The sequence below is a fragment of the Sander vitreus genome, chromosome 14 (genome assembly GCF_031162955.1).
Source record: "Sander vitreus isolate 19-12246 chromosome 14, sanVit1, whole genome shotgun sequence".
Lineage (NCBI taxonomy): Eukaryota > Metazoa > Chordata > Actinopteri > Perciformes > Percidae > Sander > Sander vitreus.
The window spans coordinates 15459312-15476819 of record NC_135868.1 but is presented as its reverse complement, the minus strand read 5'-3'; the positions used below and the strand labels follow the sequence as shown (position 1 = coordinate 15476819).

The window sequence follows — 17508 nt, the reverse complement described above, 5'->3', positions numbered from 1 at the left end:
TAATGCTGAATTAGCAATATTTTGAACACATCACACATAACAAAACTCAAATAAGGATTCCTCAACTTTGGCTAGAAATGTAAACATATGCCCTGAGTGGGCCATTATATTTAGAAAAAGTCTCAGCTCTATGGCTAACAAGCTATGCAATGGCAACAATTTTTATAAATTAACTTACAAGCAATACCTATGGCATTTAGTTTTATCAGAAAAATGTCTTTTAAGGGATTGTGTAAATGAATAAACAAAGTTTGACACCTTCACATTGTATCCAGTTTTAATGAAAAGCAAACAGCAGTGTAGAGGAATGTGGTCCATTTGATTTAGGCTAATGCAAATATACTGTACAATGCAAACAGACCTACAAAGCCCCACAATTTCTTTATCTATACACATCAAACCACTAAAGGAGTTCTATGTACAGTACACATTAGTTAAATAAAAACACAAGAGTTAAAAAAAAAAAAAAAAAAAAAAAAAAAAAAGTCTAACAGGGCTGCCAAACAACACTGTTTCTCTCCAAAACAGGAATACCTGTACAGTGGGAATTATCAGCACATGAAAAATGAGAGGAAAAGTTCATGCATGAGTTGAAAAAGCAAAACATAAAAAGGTACAGAATAAAAAATATGAATGGTAAATATAGCATTCAAGTTGTGTGTGTTTATGTGCAGGAAGTATTTTTTTGCTTCCAGTGCATGTTTATTCCTTTAGCTAGGGGTGTAACCAGTATGTGATAGTGCACGTTTGTTTTCTTCAACACTTTCTTAAAGCAGCCTCAAAGCAACCCGTTATCTACATTAAGTTCAATCAATCGATGAGTTATAAATCCGTCATCCATCTACTTCTTCATGTTAAAATTCAGAAGTGAAAACTTGGATCAGCTTGGTATAGAAATGGTCAGAAATGCCAATAATTCAACCTTTCACATTAGTTGAAATGAGAAAAAATAAATACAGCACTAAATGTTCACTTCACGTTAATGACCAGATGAGAGGAAATTAGTGAGGTCAGTAATGACAAAAAGGAAAAAGGTAAGGGGACATCTCAGCTTTGCAATCATAGCAATCATTTCAAAACATAAATTTTCTTACTTTTGAAAATATTTTCTGTAAGTATAGTTTATGAATATTAAGTCATGGTCATGTTAGTCATATACATCCAACATTAGTCTTTTCTTTTGCCATTAAAAGAGTTTAGTTACTGTACTGGGTAAGTGAAGTCTTGACATCCGAGCAAATTTTTCCCAAAAAGCAACATCCATATGAATCACTCCAGCATGCCTTTTCGGGGCAGGGATTGGGGTTACTGGTATCATATACAGTAATACACTTAACTATTTACAGCTGTGACAAGCAAGCTAAAAGGTATTCCTCTGGTAGCTCTAAAGGATCATAACACATGTGTTGCCATGCAGAGTTACTTTACACCAGCGGACTCAAAGGAAGAGATATGTTTGGGGAAAACAGACAGATTAAAGGAGGAGGGTATTTCTAGCACTAACTTCTCTTAGGCGCTACGGATACCTTCCCCTCTATTTTTCTCTTTTAATCTCTGCAGCAAGGCATCCACAGGATAACAGCTTTTACACTATATGAGCAGAGCCAAACTGGTAGTTGGGGGATCGGTAATGTAGCCACGTGTTAGAAGCATAGGGCAGTAACAGCAAGCAGAGTGATCAAAATTGAATAAAAAGAAAGGAGGAAGTATACTTCTGTCACTAAATGGCAAGATTTGAATAAAATAAATAGTGTCCCTCAGCTGGATTTTAATGACAGGCTGAATCTGCTCCACAGCACAACTGCCTGAGTGAAGAAAAAGTTTGAGTTAGAGAGCATGTTAGCAAAATTTCACAATTAAAGGAGGCATTCTCTATCTCACTCCTGTTCTCTCTAAGGTGCAGCCTCATTCCCGGGAGCGTCCCACAATAGTCAGGATGTAGAGGAAAATGTTGATGATGTCAGTGTAGAGGTTGAGGGCGGCAAAAATGTACTCCTCTGGACTCAGAGACATCTTCTTGTTGCCCAGGAGAAGCTGAGTGTCCACAGCCAAAAACTGCAGACAAGAAACAAGGTCGGCATTAGTCATTTTAAGAGATGTCTACAATTAAGATCTAAGATGAATGACTAGCAAATGAAAGAAAGCAGGGTTGTCCTTCATCAAATGCATTCTGACATCTTCTCCTTCTTTGTTCATCTAAAGTTGCCTACCTCTTGTGTTGGCCCAAAAGACTTATTTTAGCCTCTATAATAATGTTTATAGTGTTTTACCAGCTGTTTTGGTTGAGTTTGGCTCTCATGATGCATGGTCATATATTCAAATTTTAATAACAAAGTTAGTGTCCCACTTTCCTCTTGTTAAGCATAAATCTTTTTCCTACCCGATTTGTGCTTTACACTTAAAACATTCTGTTGATGTAATTCTCACTTATTGAGCAGAACAAAGTTCACTGAATGGTGGAAAACCATCTGTATGGTGAGATAATGGTGATGACTGTCTAGTAATTGTATCCAGACGACAGGATGCCATTACCCCACATATTTTAAAGTACCCAACTGGAAAGTATACCTTCCATGAAATATTTTGCACTTGCTCAAGAATGACATCCAAGTGATCATTACGGTTGCACAAAATCAGTTTTAACACAACACCAAAAACCGAATACAAGCAACAGCCACAGCCACAATGAGAGTGTGAAACTTACGCAGGTGAAGAGCAGGGCCCCCAGTGAGGCATAGACGATGTGCAGGATCCTGTGGCGGATGAAGATGCAGAGGATGGAGAAGAGCAACAGCACAATCAGGCACACAAACAGCACGCCCCGACAGGAAGTGAAGTCATACTTGCTCTGTGGTGAAGAAGGAAAGAAAAAATGTTGGAAAATACTGTGTATGAGCTAAGGTATGGGACTGATTGTCAAATAAAACATTTTTTAAACCATTCATTTATATTTAAATGCATTTTACAATTGGAATCCAAAGTTTTTTCCAAACAATAACTCAGTCTCCCTGGTTACTCCTGAGAGTTTAACTAATACAATCATTCGTACCTTCAGTTTAATGTTGCGCACTTTACTGTGAAAAACTAATCAGAAGAAATTCTCACTTTAGCTTTTGAACCAGAGTGACTTTGTTTGTCTGTAGACATTTCAATACATTTATTCAAGCAGCTTTTTGTGCGTTTTCTGACCTGTAGTGAGAAGAGCACGACAGTGAAGCAGACCACTGCAGTGATGCCCACGGCCATGATGACGGTCTCTGTGTCATAGAAGCTGGCGATCATGCCCACCATGTAGGAGAGGCTCAGGGTCAGGATGGACTGCAAGACACAGAAAACGCACGATCAAATTAACATCACTTATGACACACTTTACTTGGTTTAGATATCCAGGTGAGATGATGGAAAGATGGGCCATTAGTCTGTCTCAAAAAATAATATCTTGAACCAAGACCAACCTATAGACCGAATCACCTTGATGTCGCTCTAACACAAAAATCCCTTCTAGGTAGAAAACTGCCCACTGATTTTAATTGCTGAGATATGTGAAATCGGCAAACTTGTTTATTTCTGTTGTCATTTTAAGTCGTAAGTATAACATTTGAAGATATATAGTTAAACACGGAGGTCTTACCTATCTGACGTTTCTGCTGTGCTTATTTTCTTTACCATGTTCTGTACCATGTTTGCTAGGGTCTTTGATAAACCAGATCTAGCTTTAACAGCAACGTCTCATTCAAAACGATTATTATAATGATCAAAATCGACTAACTGGCAGCTCTACAATAGACATTGGGGTACAATGTTCCAGTGGAAAACAAAACAAGCGATTCTAGAAATTACAGGAGGAACTGACAGAGGGAGCCCAGTTTAGCATGAACATGTGTAAAGTGATGTAAAGTATGTTTCTATTTCAGAATTTGAAAGGTGGGTAAACAGTGTTTACGTGCAGCCTCCACTACACCCCTGCCTTAGGATAGATCATGTATGATTCTCAGGAGCACCTACAGCTTTCACCTTCAGCTTGCTTTGCATATTTTCTGTTGAAAAATCGTAATCATTGTCCATTAAAATGGTACACACACTGTGCGTGAATTGGTTTATTTATCATTTTAACAGAATTTTACATTGGCTAATCCATACTTTTGAATGATTTGGTATTAGGGCAAGTTCTTACCAGTGCAACCAAGTTCCAGGGGTGCTTGCGGCGGAAGTCTCCACAACAGCTGAGGACGATTAGAGACACAAAGAAGACTGCATAGGACACATAGTATGTCCAAGGATTACGTCGCACAAAGAACTTGGCCTCATCGACAAAGGTGAAGACTGCAACGAAGGAGAAAGTGATCATCAGCTGCACTGTGAGAACCATGAAGACCTGGTGGGAAAGAGAAATGAAGCAGGTGAGGTTGTATGCAATGCCATATTTACTTCTTTATCAGACACATTTCATCTTTTTGAAAACGGTAAAGGACCTACTTTTCTGATGAAGGCTTGTCGGATGCTCTTGTCCTCAAAGCCAGAGTTGGTGAACTCCTCATTGTCGTAGTAAGATGGAGGCACATCCCCATGGTAACCAGCACTGCCGACAGTTTCTGGTGAACAATAATAACAGGACGACAGTTTGTTTTTGTTTGTTTAAACTAGCACAACTAGGCTAAACAAATGGACATGTGTGTGTGGCGTCTGTGTGCGATTGTAGTATTGATCTTCTCATTGATTTCCCGGTCATCTGTGTTGAGTCTGATCTAAACTGGAGCCAGCCATGTGTTTTCCTGTTGACCTGGATAATGTACACAGCTCTTCTAGTATTCACAGTTTAGTGTGTAAACCCATTTACATGGAAAAGTGAGACACCTTAATGGGGCAAAGAGGAAAAGTTTGGAAAAAATAATAATAAACACGACTTTAGCTGAGCACATTTTTGTGGATGAGCATAAGCAGAGTCAAAAGACATGACTCACTTTCGTAGAGTTACAGGCCCACTATTTGGCTATGTCATGATTTATCTTATCTATGATTTAACCACTCACCCGAGGGGTCACCGAGAAAGCCTGGCTGTGCGACCCCTTGCTGATAAGGCCCCTGTGGGTAGGGTCCCTGTGGGTAGGGCATCTGAGGGTAAGGCATCTGAGGGTAGGGACCAGGGGCAAAACCTGGGCCTGCCTGGGGGAAGCCCGGCTGTCCATAGCCAACTGCTGGTGGGTACGGTCCTCCTGGGGCTTGGCTGTAGTTGGGAGGGGGCATGCCGAAACCTGGCTGAGGGGGTCCATAAACGTTGTTATGAAGTGGGTTGTTCTCACCCATAACAGGATATCCACTCTTCTCCTGGGACATGGTGTGGGGGAAGGCTCACTCTGCTACTAGAACAATCTATGAGAAGAGACGTAGAATCAGGATTAGTTCCCCTAAAAAAAAATCTGTATCCAGCACAAACATACATTAAACAACAGGTGAGAAGATTTTAATCGAAATGTTCGCAGTAAAAATATTCACACAATTTCAACATCTTTCTTACATCTCAAAAGTCCCAGAAGTAAGCAGAGGAAAAATAAATGATTGGACACTATCTAGGCCAAACTGGCAAAGACACAATCACTGCATATCCCTGATTGAAATAAACAATGCTGCAGGAAGAGAGGACAGAGGCATTGCAAAGAGCTACAACTTTGCCTTTTTGTTTTCACAAACTAACATCCAGATATATTAGCATTTTATGCTGTTTTACCTTCCTTTTTTGGATTATTTTTTTTTCAGTTAAAATATACTAAATCACTCTTCTAAAAATCAAATGTGATTGGTCATTACATGGTCTTATTGATAAGAAGCTGAACAAATAACAGACAATGCTGAAACTTCCATGCTTATAAAGTCTTTGAGAGAGCTAGGCTGTGGGGGATCAGGAGCAAAATTGCTGAAAATAGAAAAAAAAAAAAAGTTGTGATTTAAGTGATTTTTTTTTTGTAAGATCACTGTGGTCAGTACACACTCTTGGAAATATTTGAAATCATTGTTTAATTCTGAGATTTGAATGTGTTGATTTATCGGTAATGTGGTATGTTATTGTGAAGTGTTGATAATGAAACAGGAGATACATGTCTTGACACACCCTGGGTTTACGGTCAGAAGAAAAGAAATGATGAGTTATTCATGAGTTCAGTGAAAAGCAGTGGGCAGCTGTGATCTAATGGAATAAATAGGCCACAGGTCAGAGAGTCACTGAAAACACCAGATGAGACACTTGTGTCACACTGCTCTGAGAAGAAGTTGGGGGAGGGGTTACTGTTATGGCTGACTATCTGAAAACACACATCTTTGGCAATGGCTGCAAAGGGAAGTCAGTGGAAGCAACCACAGTTTTTGGTTGCTAGAAAGAGCTGACTGCACAATGCACTGCATAATAATAATAATTTAAAAAAAAGAAGAAAAAAAAGAAAAGAAAGAAAAGAAATAATAATAATAATAATAATAATAATAAGCTACTTTGCATTGACGGTGTGATTTAATGGGTGCATTTAGACAGGTAATGTAGTTATATTTGGGTGACCACACTATCTAATGGTTCATATTGGGTGTATATAATTAGAGTTACGAATTTGACTTGAATTAATGTCACTTAGGGCTGAAACTACTGATTATTTTCATTATCAATTAATCTGCAGATCATTTTTTACACTTTCTCCATCAATCCTTTGGTTTATAAACTGTCAGAAAATAATAATAATAATAAATATATAATAATAATATATATATCTATCTATCTATCTATCTATCTATCTCTCTATCTCCATTGTCAATGTTACCCAGCCAGGTTGGGGTGGTGGTGGTGATGTTGGTGGAATGTGGTGGCACAACCCTTACTTCTCCAAAGTTTCATGGAAGTCATTTTGAAATTATTATGTCATTCTAAAATTTTCCCTAATAACAAGGTTCAACCAGAGGTTTACTGAATCATTTTTACTGCTGTGAATGAATGCGATGTCAGTGGAAAAGTACACCAGTAATCACACGCCCCATTCATACCTACATAAAACTGCCAATCCCCCACACCGGCTTTATGGATTTAACCAGCAGAGAAAACGAGAGAAATTGAGTTGACGGCAAACACTGTTCACACTTGACTAGCGCGGACAATGTTACCATGGATGCAGGTGGTGCCTTGGTAACCAAATGTATTATTAATCTGCTTGGTTTCAGGAAGAGGCCTGACATATTGGCCATTTACTGCAGTGTCCCTCCCCCCACCACGCCCCTGCACAACCCAGGTCAACAGGTTTCTGCACCATTTACATTGCAATCTAGAATGCTAATGAAGCATCTACATACATGACACAAAGCTGCACACTAGAAAACAGATATCTCTCGGCAAGTGAGGTCAGATTTTTCAAGGTTGATTAGTGCTTTCAAATGTGCTGTGCAGGTTTGATATGAAACGCCTGCAGGAAAACTTCTGCTGAGGGATAGGAGCCAATAAAGCCATTCTCCTGATTGCAGACTTTAAAAGAAAAGCTTGAGTCTGCAACACAGACTTTACAGTGGTACACAGGCCTGTGCTGTTTAAAGTACAGCTACTGTATGTATACAGTACAGCTGTCTACATAATGCATAAATATACAAACACAAGCAACATACTCTCAGTCCTTATGCCATTTCTTTCACACCCAAACCACCACCAAATGTATAAATATATAAACTAAAGTACAAAAATATCCATTCCGTGGCAGATTAGAAAGCTAAAAATCATGCCTACTGTTTCTAACACTGCCTCTATCCTTCTCCTCCCTCTTTCCAGACCACACCGTAAGCGTTATGCAACACTGCTCTATTTCGCCTTGGCTAATGCAACCAGACTCCAGTGTGTGTCCTCATGATTCCTGTCTGTCCATCACTAGGATAGTGCAGTAGGAGAGAGCAGACAACATGGCGAGTGCTGGCTGAACTTCAAACTGACAGTCTCCATTTAGATCATAACAGATTACAATCATTATCTGAGGAGCGAAATCCCTCCTGGCTTTCAGGACAACAATGGTTGTGTAATGGGGCATATAGTACACGGAGTACAGCAGTTTTTTATTGAATTACTTGAAAAATCCATTTACCTGTCAGTGAAATGTTTGCACTGTAGTCAATATCGGCTTATCTTATACGATCACTCTCTTAATGTAACACTACAAAAGGTTTTGTTTGCTTGCGTCACACAAGACAGAACATCTGTCATCTGAGTGAACCCAGAGATGTAACTGAATAACCTAAGAGTCCTTAACTAATCACGTGACACACGCAGTCAAAGCATGTGATCCCCTCCCTGTCTAATGTCCATGTAAAGCATTTAAGTTTGTATCTCAGGTCTTGAATGAATTTGCCATCCACGTTAGGGCTGGGCAACAAGCCGGAAATCACATGTAAAATAATCATGCGGATGGAAGAAGCAATAAACTGCTCTAGGTCTTTTTTTTTTTTCCCCCATCAATTGATTAATCTTTAGGTCTATAAAATGTCAGAAAAAAAGTGAAAAGTGCCTATCACGATTTCCTTAAGCTCAAGGTGATCCAAATCTCAAAGATATTCAGTTTATTATCACATAAAAATAGACACTTGCCACCGGGTTTGACAACTTCTCTGGGGGGAACCCTGAACTTTGTTAATCTATAATTACAGCTTGTTGTGAATGACTAATTTGGACATTTGTGGAATGATAACATGATGAGATAATATAATCAAAGTATTATTTTGCAGAAATCCAATAAGCAATAATTGAATTATCCTTATCCTATGTCTTTATTTATATTCATTTTCTCAAATTGTAGCAAAAGCTTAACCCTTGTGTTGTCTTCCCGTCGACCATGCAACTTTTTGTTTTTCTGGGTCAACGTTTTGACGTTTTTGTCACTTTTATCTAAGTTTTTTAGTCATGTTTTCCGATGTTTTTATCAACTTTTTTCTGTGCCTTTTGGCATTTTTGTGGAATTTGTCCTGCCTTTTTGAAGCCTTTTCCGACATTTTTGTCACTTTTTTCAACGTTCATTTATCTTTTTTTTCTTCAAATGCTATAAAATTGAATAAAACACCCAAATTCCATGAAAGTAGCAAACTGATAATTTATTTTACTTGTGAAGAGTGTTGTAGTGAACCATCCACGGTACTTTTTTTTGTTGAAAATTTGGTTGAAAGAAACCCAAATGGATCAAATTTGACCCAAGGACAACAGGAGGGTTAAGGTGATCTTGTAAATCATGTTTAACAAAAGTGACTTAATTGTTTTTTAGAACTGAACTTATCTGTACTGGCCTGTTTGTAGCTTTTTATCTGTGTAGGATGGGTTACCTCCATAGTTACACACAGAGACATTCTTCTCCTCTGATATTTTGACAACAAATGTTATGTGTCTTAAGACCAGAGCATGTGAGCAGAGCAAGGAGTGGAAATTCTCACTGCTTCTTGCTCCGCTCACATGCTCTACTTAAGACATTGATACATTTTATTGATAAATAAAACCCTGGTCTTGTAGAAAGAAAACTAACACGGTTTTAGAATTTAAAAAAAGGTTAAGCCTCTTCAGAAAAGGACATTAAAAGTTAGTGCCACTCATCTCACAAGATCAATTCAACAACCACAATAGCTTCACTTCCATGTCTGTGGTGAACGTGAATACTGTCCAGTCATAGTTTAATTTTTTTAAGAATGGTTAGTCAGTTCAAGGCAGTGTTTGTACAGCTTCACAAGCATTATTTGGGAGATTTTAAATCCTCTTAGAAAAGACAACCTGACGCTAGATGGATAAGGACAGTGCTACTATCCCTGGCTTCAGCTGATAGCTATGGCCAGGGGAATTAGATTAGGGGGGTAGCCAGAGACCCATGTTAACACAATTAGGCTAGCACAATACCTTGACAAACCCATAAACAACATGTTATGTGCATGCCTGAGCACCAAGAGGAAACACAGTGACAAAACAGGAACACCCGCACAAAGCACTGGGGTCTATACAGAGGTCAGCATGTTAAAACATGTGGCGCCGCGACAAGTTAAAGTAATAGGCTAAGTTGTGTTCTTTGACTGAGGATGACTTAGGATAAATAAAATTAAAATAACAATAATTTTAAAGATTAAGTATACAACTTTCGCACATGCAGTACTTCTCTAAAAGCTACAAACCAACAGGACTTCATTCACTGAGTGCTATCAAAAATAAAATGCTGTTTCACGGTCACAGTGACTAATTTGGTGGTAGCGGTTTTGCAACCTGTGGGGAGGAAAAAGTTTCACGGGATTGTTTCACACAATGCACCAATAACAGACTCTTCAAAGCACAATAATAACATTTTGAGTCCTGTTATAAAACCGCCACTTGACCACCTTGTTGATGAATCCCCCGTAAAGTCGCTGTCAGCCTATCTGCCAGCAGATGCAGCAGTCTGGAAAGATATTATCATGGTGACGCGCCGTGTCAGCAGCAGCTCTGGCTATGTCAAACCTGCAGACACCTCACCTTGTGACAGATGGCTGCACTTTAGATAGGTATGGCATAGAATGTCAACATACAACTGCTGTCTTAATTATTCTTCATAATAACAAGACATATTTTGTTAAATGAAGAAAAATATATATATATTATAATAATAAATAAATAAATAAAAAAAAATATATATATATATATAAAATGTTAAATATCCCCTCTCTCCAATACTAGCAAAACAGAATAAGCACATACTTGCTTTTTATGGATGAGGCAGTTATTTCCAGGGCTGCAATATAAATTGAGTAATCCTGGACTTAGTTTAAGTCTGTTTCACAGCTGGCTGGTGACACAACAGCAGAAACATCCACTAGTGTCCTCGCTTGTCTCTCCTCATCTTGTTCTTCCATTAAATGACCCTCAACATTATGAGAAAATGTTCATTCAAAGTCCCTCGCTGTAAAATTGTATTATAAGGAGAGCAAACTAATTTGCTCGGCATGGCATCATGCATGTCCTGGTAACAAGCTGTCAAGGAGGAACCGAGAGGCTGTTTCTCTCTGAGCTGATGAACATCATGCTCAGGTATATCCTTCGGCTTCAGTCAACACAGGACAGCCAGACTGTAAATGGAGAACTTCAACCAATAACACAGTCGACCTATAAGTAAAGAGCTAAGGACAATTTTTGGCTAATGGAAACTGTGTATATTTGGAGGTGTGTGGAGTATTCATGACGAAGGCCTAAAGTTGAGATAGCAACAACACATAGGCTTTCATAGAATCAGGATATGGGTGCATTAATATTGTTGTTGTAATACTGCATCTATCCAAAGTTGAAGTACCTTGATTTGGCAGGGATTTAATCACTGGCTTAGCCAGTAAAGAGAAAGGTCTGGTTATTTAATCAATGAACAGTTTCTCAATTGACTTTCTGTCAAATTTACCACTACAAAAATATAGTAGGGCTAAAAACTTGATCATTTCCATTATCTTATCTATTTCTATGATTCTAGCTGCTTAAATGTGAATATTTTGTAGTTTGTTCACTCCTATTTGACAGTAAGCTGAATATCTTTGAATTGTGGACAAAACAATACATTTAAGGACGTCATATTGGGCTTAGGAAAAACCTGATCAACATTTCACAATTTTCTGACATTTTAGACCAAACCATAATCGACAGAATAATCGACAAGGATAATAATTATTAGAAAGGATAATCATTAGCTGCAGGCCTAATAAAATGCCAGTCGATTGTAAGAACTGTCTATAGAGAGGCAAAGTCCCTCCCCTTCCGGTGGACTGCCATGGGACCTTAACGCCGAAAAAATATGAATGGTATTATTTTTTGATCCCGTTTGAATTGAGCCATGACTTACACATATGATGTTCATCAGTTTAATAGATAATTTCGCAAGTCAAGAAAGTCTCAGTTTATTGTTAAACTGTTGAAGTATAAGACTGTGAAAATACGTAATTAGAAAGACTACACACTTCAAAGTCGCATGGATGACGTCTCGCTGTAACGTTACTCAAATGAGCAGCGGATCATGCTTCTTCTTTTGTTTATCTGCTGAAAACACTTCACTGGATAAAACACAACAGGTAAGATAACGTGTTGTATAATATAGTATAATGTGTTCTGAAACAGAGCTAAGCTAGCTAGCTAGCGATCAAGTTGAGCATCAAGCTAGGTGACGTAAATTGTGTCAGCCGAGAGATGTAGTTCACTGAGTGGTTTCACACAAAACTAAGTGGTCATATGACAAACCTACGGCAAACTGAGACTTTCCTCGGTTGAAAAATTATCTTTTAAATTGACGAACATTATATTTGTAATCCATGGCTCAATACAAACCGGACCAAAAAATAATTATTATCTCTCCGTTGACTCCCGTTCATATTTTTTCGAAAGATATGTCCCATGGACCGGAAGTAGAAGGGCATGACTTCAGCTCTCTATTACAGCCAAGGGGGTAACCTCTCCCTGGAACCAAGCCTCCAGGAAGAGCGTCAAGTCTAAAAGCCACCATGGGCTTAGCGGATAACGGTGGTACTGCACCCCATGGCCCAGAAAGACTTTTCACATAGACTTTGCATGGCGAAAGAAACGTCTATATTTCAGCGGATAATTTGTTTCTGGGTATATCAACTTACCAGCCCGAACACTGAAAGGGTCCTTGTTTAAAACGTCATGTTTTTAACATTTTTAACATGCACTAGAAGCGAATCCAGAATTATTAAATTTGGCATGATGAACGCGCATAGTGGACGCGAGCAGAGCCGCGGGACTGCACCCGCCCGCTCACATGACTGTTCTCCCGAGCTCATGTAGCTAGCTGTAATAATGGATATAGCCAAAGAATTTCTAATAAGGGAAGAAGTTCCACTCTCTCGTTACTTCCGGCTTCTGAACTTGTTGCAGTTCCACCAGAGTTCCATATAGGGGGCGCTCACAGGCCAGTGCAGAATGAATGGGACTCTATGGAGCTATACCCCTCAAAATCCACTTTTCTCAGGATATCATTTTTTGTCTAGTAATTTGAATGTTGCATTCGAAAGGGGAGGCTAAGAAAATACACACTGCTGGGTGTTAGATTTTTTTTAAAGTGGCTTTTTTGTTCTAAAAAGCCTTTTAAAATGTCAATGACGTCATACACATATACGGCCAGAGATACTGCTTTACTGCTTCCTTTGTTCTCTCGAAGCATTGACAACACAGCTGACAGGTTAGGCTCTCCCTGTTAATACACGTGCTAGAAAGAGGTTTGCTAATGTTTTAAAGACCACGCCGAAATATTCACTCATTCACACATTCTGGTTCTGCTTTGGATGCTGTCAAGCGAGATCTCTGATCGTAATCACTCCTTCACTGACCAATCAGCATTCATTAGCAGAATGCTAGCGTGTTATGGGCAACAACGACTCAACCTGTAAGAAATCGAAAGGACACAAGTACTCGTTCATTCAACTTTTGACCTATAATCCATGTTGAACTTGCAAAAACTACAATCAAATCTGAGATTTCTCAACGACAATCAGGCGAAAGAGACACATTTAGCCGTCTAGCTCCATAGGGTCCCATTCATTTAGCACTGGACCGCGATCACCCCCAGTGGAACTCTGGTGGAACTGCAACCAAATTCGGTACAATGGGGCTGAATAGGGAGTGGAACGGCTTTCCGTAGAGGGGCTTTGATATAGCTAATGGTTGTAATTCACCATGTGTTCTATTAATACGTCCATGGTATTATCTTATGAAGTTATGATACATCCGAGGGATGTATGCATGCTGTAAAGCCTGTTACGTGGATGTAACGTCATTAGCGTTTCCCAAACTGGCGGGCTATCGGCTAGCTAGCTAGTTGCTAACATCAGGGGTAGCTAGCATGGCTGTATTAAGAGCTATACATAGCTAGTTATATGCCTAGCTACATAACGTTACTACAGACATAGTGATTACATCGCCTTGGCTCTCTCTTTTGAATGCTGTAAAGCTTGTAACGTGGATGAGGGATGAAGCCATGGATGAGCTCTGTTCACAAAACTGCAGGCTAACTGCTAGCAGTAGTTATTAGCTAGCTAGCTAGCTAGCTAGTTGCACAACATAATTATTAAATCTCCTTGGTTGTCTAGCTAAATACATTTATCGTTTATTTAGCTAAGTATGTAAACGATCGGGAACAACGAAAACACAATGTTTAACGTTAGTGAATATTTTAGACAATGAAAACGGGGAGTTCATGAGTTCGCCACTTGTACGAGACACGAGAGAGGAGCTCATGAACGCGCATGTTGCTACTGGTTGCTACGACAACACAAACAAATTGTTGCTAGTGCGCATGCCCATCGTGAGCCAACCAGCATTATGGGCCAACAATGTGGAAGAGCCGAGCTCCATGTTTGCTTTATGCACTTTTGAGCACTCTCATTGGAACGTACGGGGCTTCTCGCCGAACACTGTATCCAGTTCTCTTAATACATCCATGCCTGGAACGCGTAGCTCCTATGGCGCCATTTTGATGCTAACAAGCCATCACCTCCCGTTAGCATTCCATTGACTGCCATTCATTTTGGCGCCACTTTGACAGCGAATAACTTTACATCTGAAGAGTTTAAAGACTATTTGTCCATTGTTTATTTCTAAAGAAACACAACAATGTATAAAAGGCTCCATTACCTTGTACCTCACATTATGGCTCCGTAGCAGACGTTTTTGTAAAAATAGGCTAACGATTGTGTCATAACCACGCGACTTACTGTCGCATAGTAGAGGAATTACCGTACAGTACAGGAGAAGCTCACAGGCAGTTTCGACTAACATACGCTGTTTAAGTTTAATTACTAATGTTAACTAGCATTTTGGTTAGCAACAATTAGCCTGTGCCTATGTTATCTCCTTACATATACCTACGCTCTCCATCTCTGCAAGATTGGGAATGATTGAGATTTCTCTTGGCACAACTACCAGAAGACTTACAACTTTCAGACAGGTTGCTCACGGCACATTTACGTTGTCTCTCTCAGTTGGAGGCTGCGCAGTAACACTCAGCCATCACCGGAAAAGTGCTTCTAATATCCTTCACTGGTCTCCGTCCAGAGCAACGGGATCTGTTGGTCCATTTTATATATGTCTATGATTACAGCCCAAGGTGACATATTTACATGTCCAAAACATATTAAGGTAAAATAATACATTAGAGAAAAGAAGCAAATCCTCACATTTGAGAAGCTGGAACTAGGTAATAGTCAGCATTATCAAAATAGTTGCCAATTTACTAATCAGTTAATAGAATAACATCAATTGTTTTAGCCCTATATCAATATCATGACTTAAAATTACATATACCACTCCTAACTCTAGGTAAGTGAAAGGACCAAGACCTGCTAGGCCATGATCATAACTACATTACAAATCATTTTAGTAAAACAAACCACCTCTTGTTTAGCTAAATACACTATGAAGCATAAGTCGTTGTAATCAAAATTGATCACATTATTGACATCAAAGACAAACTCAGGAATAGGGATAGGGCTGCAACGAACAATTGCTTTTACTTTTGCTTAATCTGCATAATTCTCTAGATTAATTGATCAATCGTCTATTAAATGTCAAAATAAAGTAAAACATGTCTGTCACTATTTTCCAAAAGCCAATGTGACATCATGTGACATTAAATGTCTCAACATTGTTAAGATATTCGTCTTATCATAGAAATTAGGTTTACAATGAAATAAAAGTGAAAACAGCAGTAAATTATCACATTTAAGAAGCTAGGACCACAAAATGTTTGGCATTTGTGCTATAAAATTAAATTACTTTAAACAAATTTAAAAACAAACAGAAATACTAGGGAGACTACACTTAATCACCGATCTGGAACAACGTTGGAACAACAAATGATTATACGATATGCATTTAGAGGTTAAGCGTGACTGGAAACCTAAACAGAAACCTATGAATCGAAAACAGCGAGCCTCGTTTTCATGGTGCACCTGCAGCGGGCGCATCTCCCTCTGGGCCTCTCACAGCTCACATAAACACTGCGACACTGCGATTATCCGTTACATCAAACTCACAAATACTAACCCCAAGCTAGCAAGACCGCCACTCACTGTAGAAAAATATTGATAAACTGTGAGTGATTCGGCGGTGAATATTCATCATCATGTTTAGCCACCACGTTTACGGCGCTAAGATGCCAAGCCACATTTATTTTCTTCGTGACTTTACGTTAACGTTACTGTATCTAACGTTAGCTGTGCCGTTCTGCTGATAAAATGTTTTGAAGTCACCTCTTTCTGTCTTGTGACAGCTGCTAGCCACAACCGTGCTCGCTAGCCGCACAACCAGCATACAATAACGCTAACGTTACAAAACCTACGCACACACACGGCAAATGTACTCCCACCAAACTCTAACACACGTACCTTTAATGTGTTTATTTCAGAGTAGCTGCCGACATTAACGTTAACTCTCCCTCCTCCTCCTCCTGGTCTGGACCATGGATGTTTAATAATAATGATCTGGACTGAACAACAGGCTCGAGCATCTGACGACGTCACACTACGTCGTCACGTGATGTGTGGGAATCTCCGCGTGTTCTTGTACATCCATTCCATGGTTACGCAAAATGACCAGTTTATCCAACTGACAATGGATGTATTGTATTATAAGATTTATTTTATGATACTGACGCAGTATTTTTCGCTAGTGTCATATGAGAGAAAGAAAAAGTTGTGCAGTTTACTGGCTTTACAAATACTGCGATCGAAAGATCTAGATAGATCTGGAGGGTTCTGCATGATGCATAACAGCACAGTCACTGTAACGTTACTTAGGTAACATTTTGTGGTAGTGCTTTTGAGGTTTATCCATTTAATGTTACTTTATACTTCAACTCCACTACAATTTAATGGGAAATAGGAAATACTGTACTTTTTAATCCGCCACATTTATCCGACAGCTGGAGTTAATTTGCATATTTAGATTAGTAATACAAAATATAAATAATAAATGAATAGTATCAATGATTAGGCAACCTGGCATATATAAATATATATATATATAAATAAAATTAGATCATAATTATTGAGGTTTTTGGCCATTCTACCTTTACTTTTGATACCAATTACATTTATTTTGATTCTAATATTTTTGTTAAGTAAAATTTTTGCAGGACTGTTACTTGTAATAGAATATTTCTAAACTGTTGTATTGCTACTACCTTTTACCTACCTTAAGAGATAAGAGAGTACTTCTTCCACCACTGTTGTACTTTGTACTCCTCTTCATTCATCTGACAGCTGTAGTTACAATACCTTAAGACTCAAATTTACATGTAAAAAACACATACAGTAAGCCTTTAAAATACAATCATTGTTTAAGAATAGACCAATGGTTTCCAGCCTTTTTGGCTTGTTACCTCTAACAAAAAGCAGTGTCTACCTGGGGCCCATGAGTTGTTGGCAGTTTCATCAAAAAGCAATTTGCCTTCTAGGCTTCTAATGATTAATGATCTTATTTAATTCAAGTAACTGTATCCAATATTT

The 17508-nt window shown here is 38.7% G+C and overlaps 1 protein-coding gene across 1 annotated transcript; it reads right to left on the bottom strand.

Moving 5' to 3' along the window:
* Positions 1 to 259: 259 nt before the first annotated feature.
* On the bottom strand, positions 260 to 16517 carry grinaa (glutamate receptor, ionotropic, N-methyl D-aspartate-associated protein 1a (glutamate binding)). The gene is made up of 7 exons (XM_078267865.1): positions 16387 to 16517; positions 5031 to 5370; positions 4477 to 4592; positions 4175 to 4375; positions 3190 to 3318; positions 2705 to 2848; positions 260 to 2055 (listed from the first exon to the last, which is right to left on the bottom strand). The coding sequence occupies exons 2-7, from the start codon at positions 5332 to 5334 to the stop codon at positions 1906 to 1908; spliced, it is 1044 nt and encodes a 347-aa protein (XP_078123991.1). The 5' UTR covers positions 5335 to 5370; positions 16387 to 16517; the 3' UTR covers positions 260 to 1905.
* Between the last annotated feature and the right edge of the window lie 991 nt (positions 16518 to 17508).

Coding starts and splice junctions, on each gene's coding strand:
- grinaa (XM_078267865.1), bottom strand. CDS start 5,334: ATGTCCCAGGAGAAGAGTGGATATCCTGTTATGGGTGAGAACAACCCA. Junction 3,319..4,174: donor CCTGGAACTTGGTTGCACTG/GTAAGAACTTGC, acceptor TGTGTCTTGCAG/TCCATCCTGACCCTGAGCCT. Junction 2,056..2,704: donor GGGCCCTGCTCTTCACCTGC/GTAAGTTTCACA, acceptor TCTTGTCTGCAG/TTTTTGGCTGTGGACACTCA.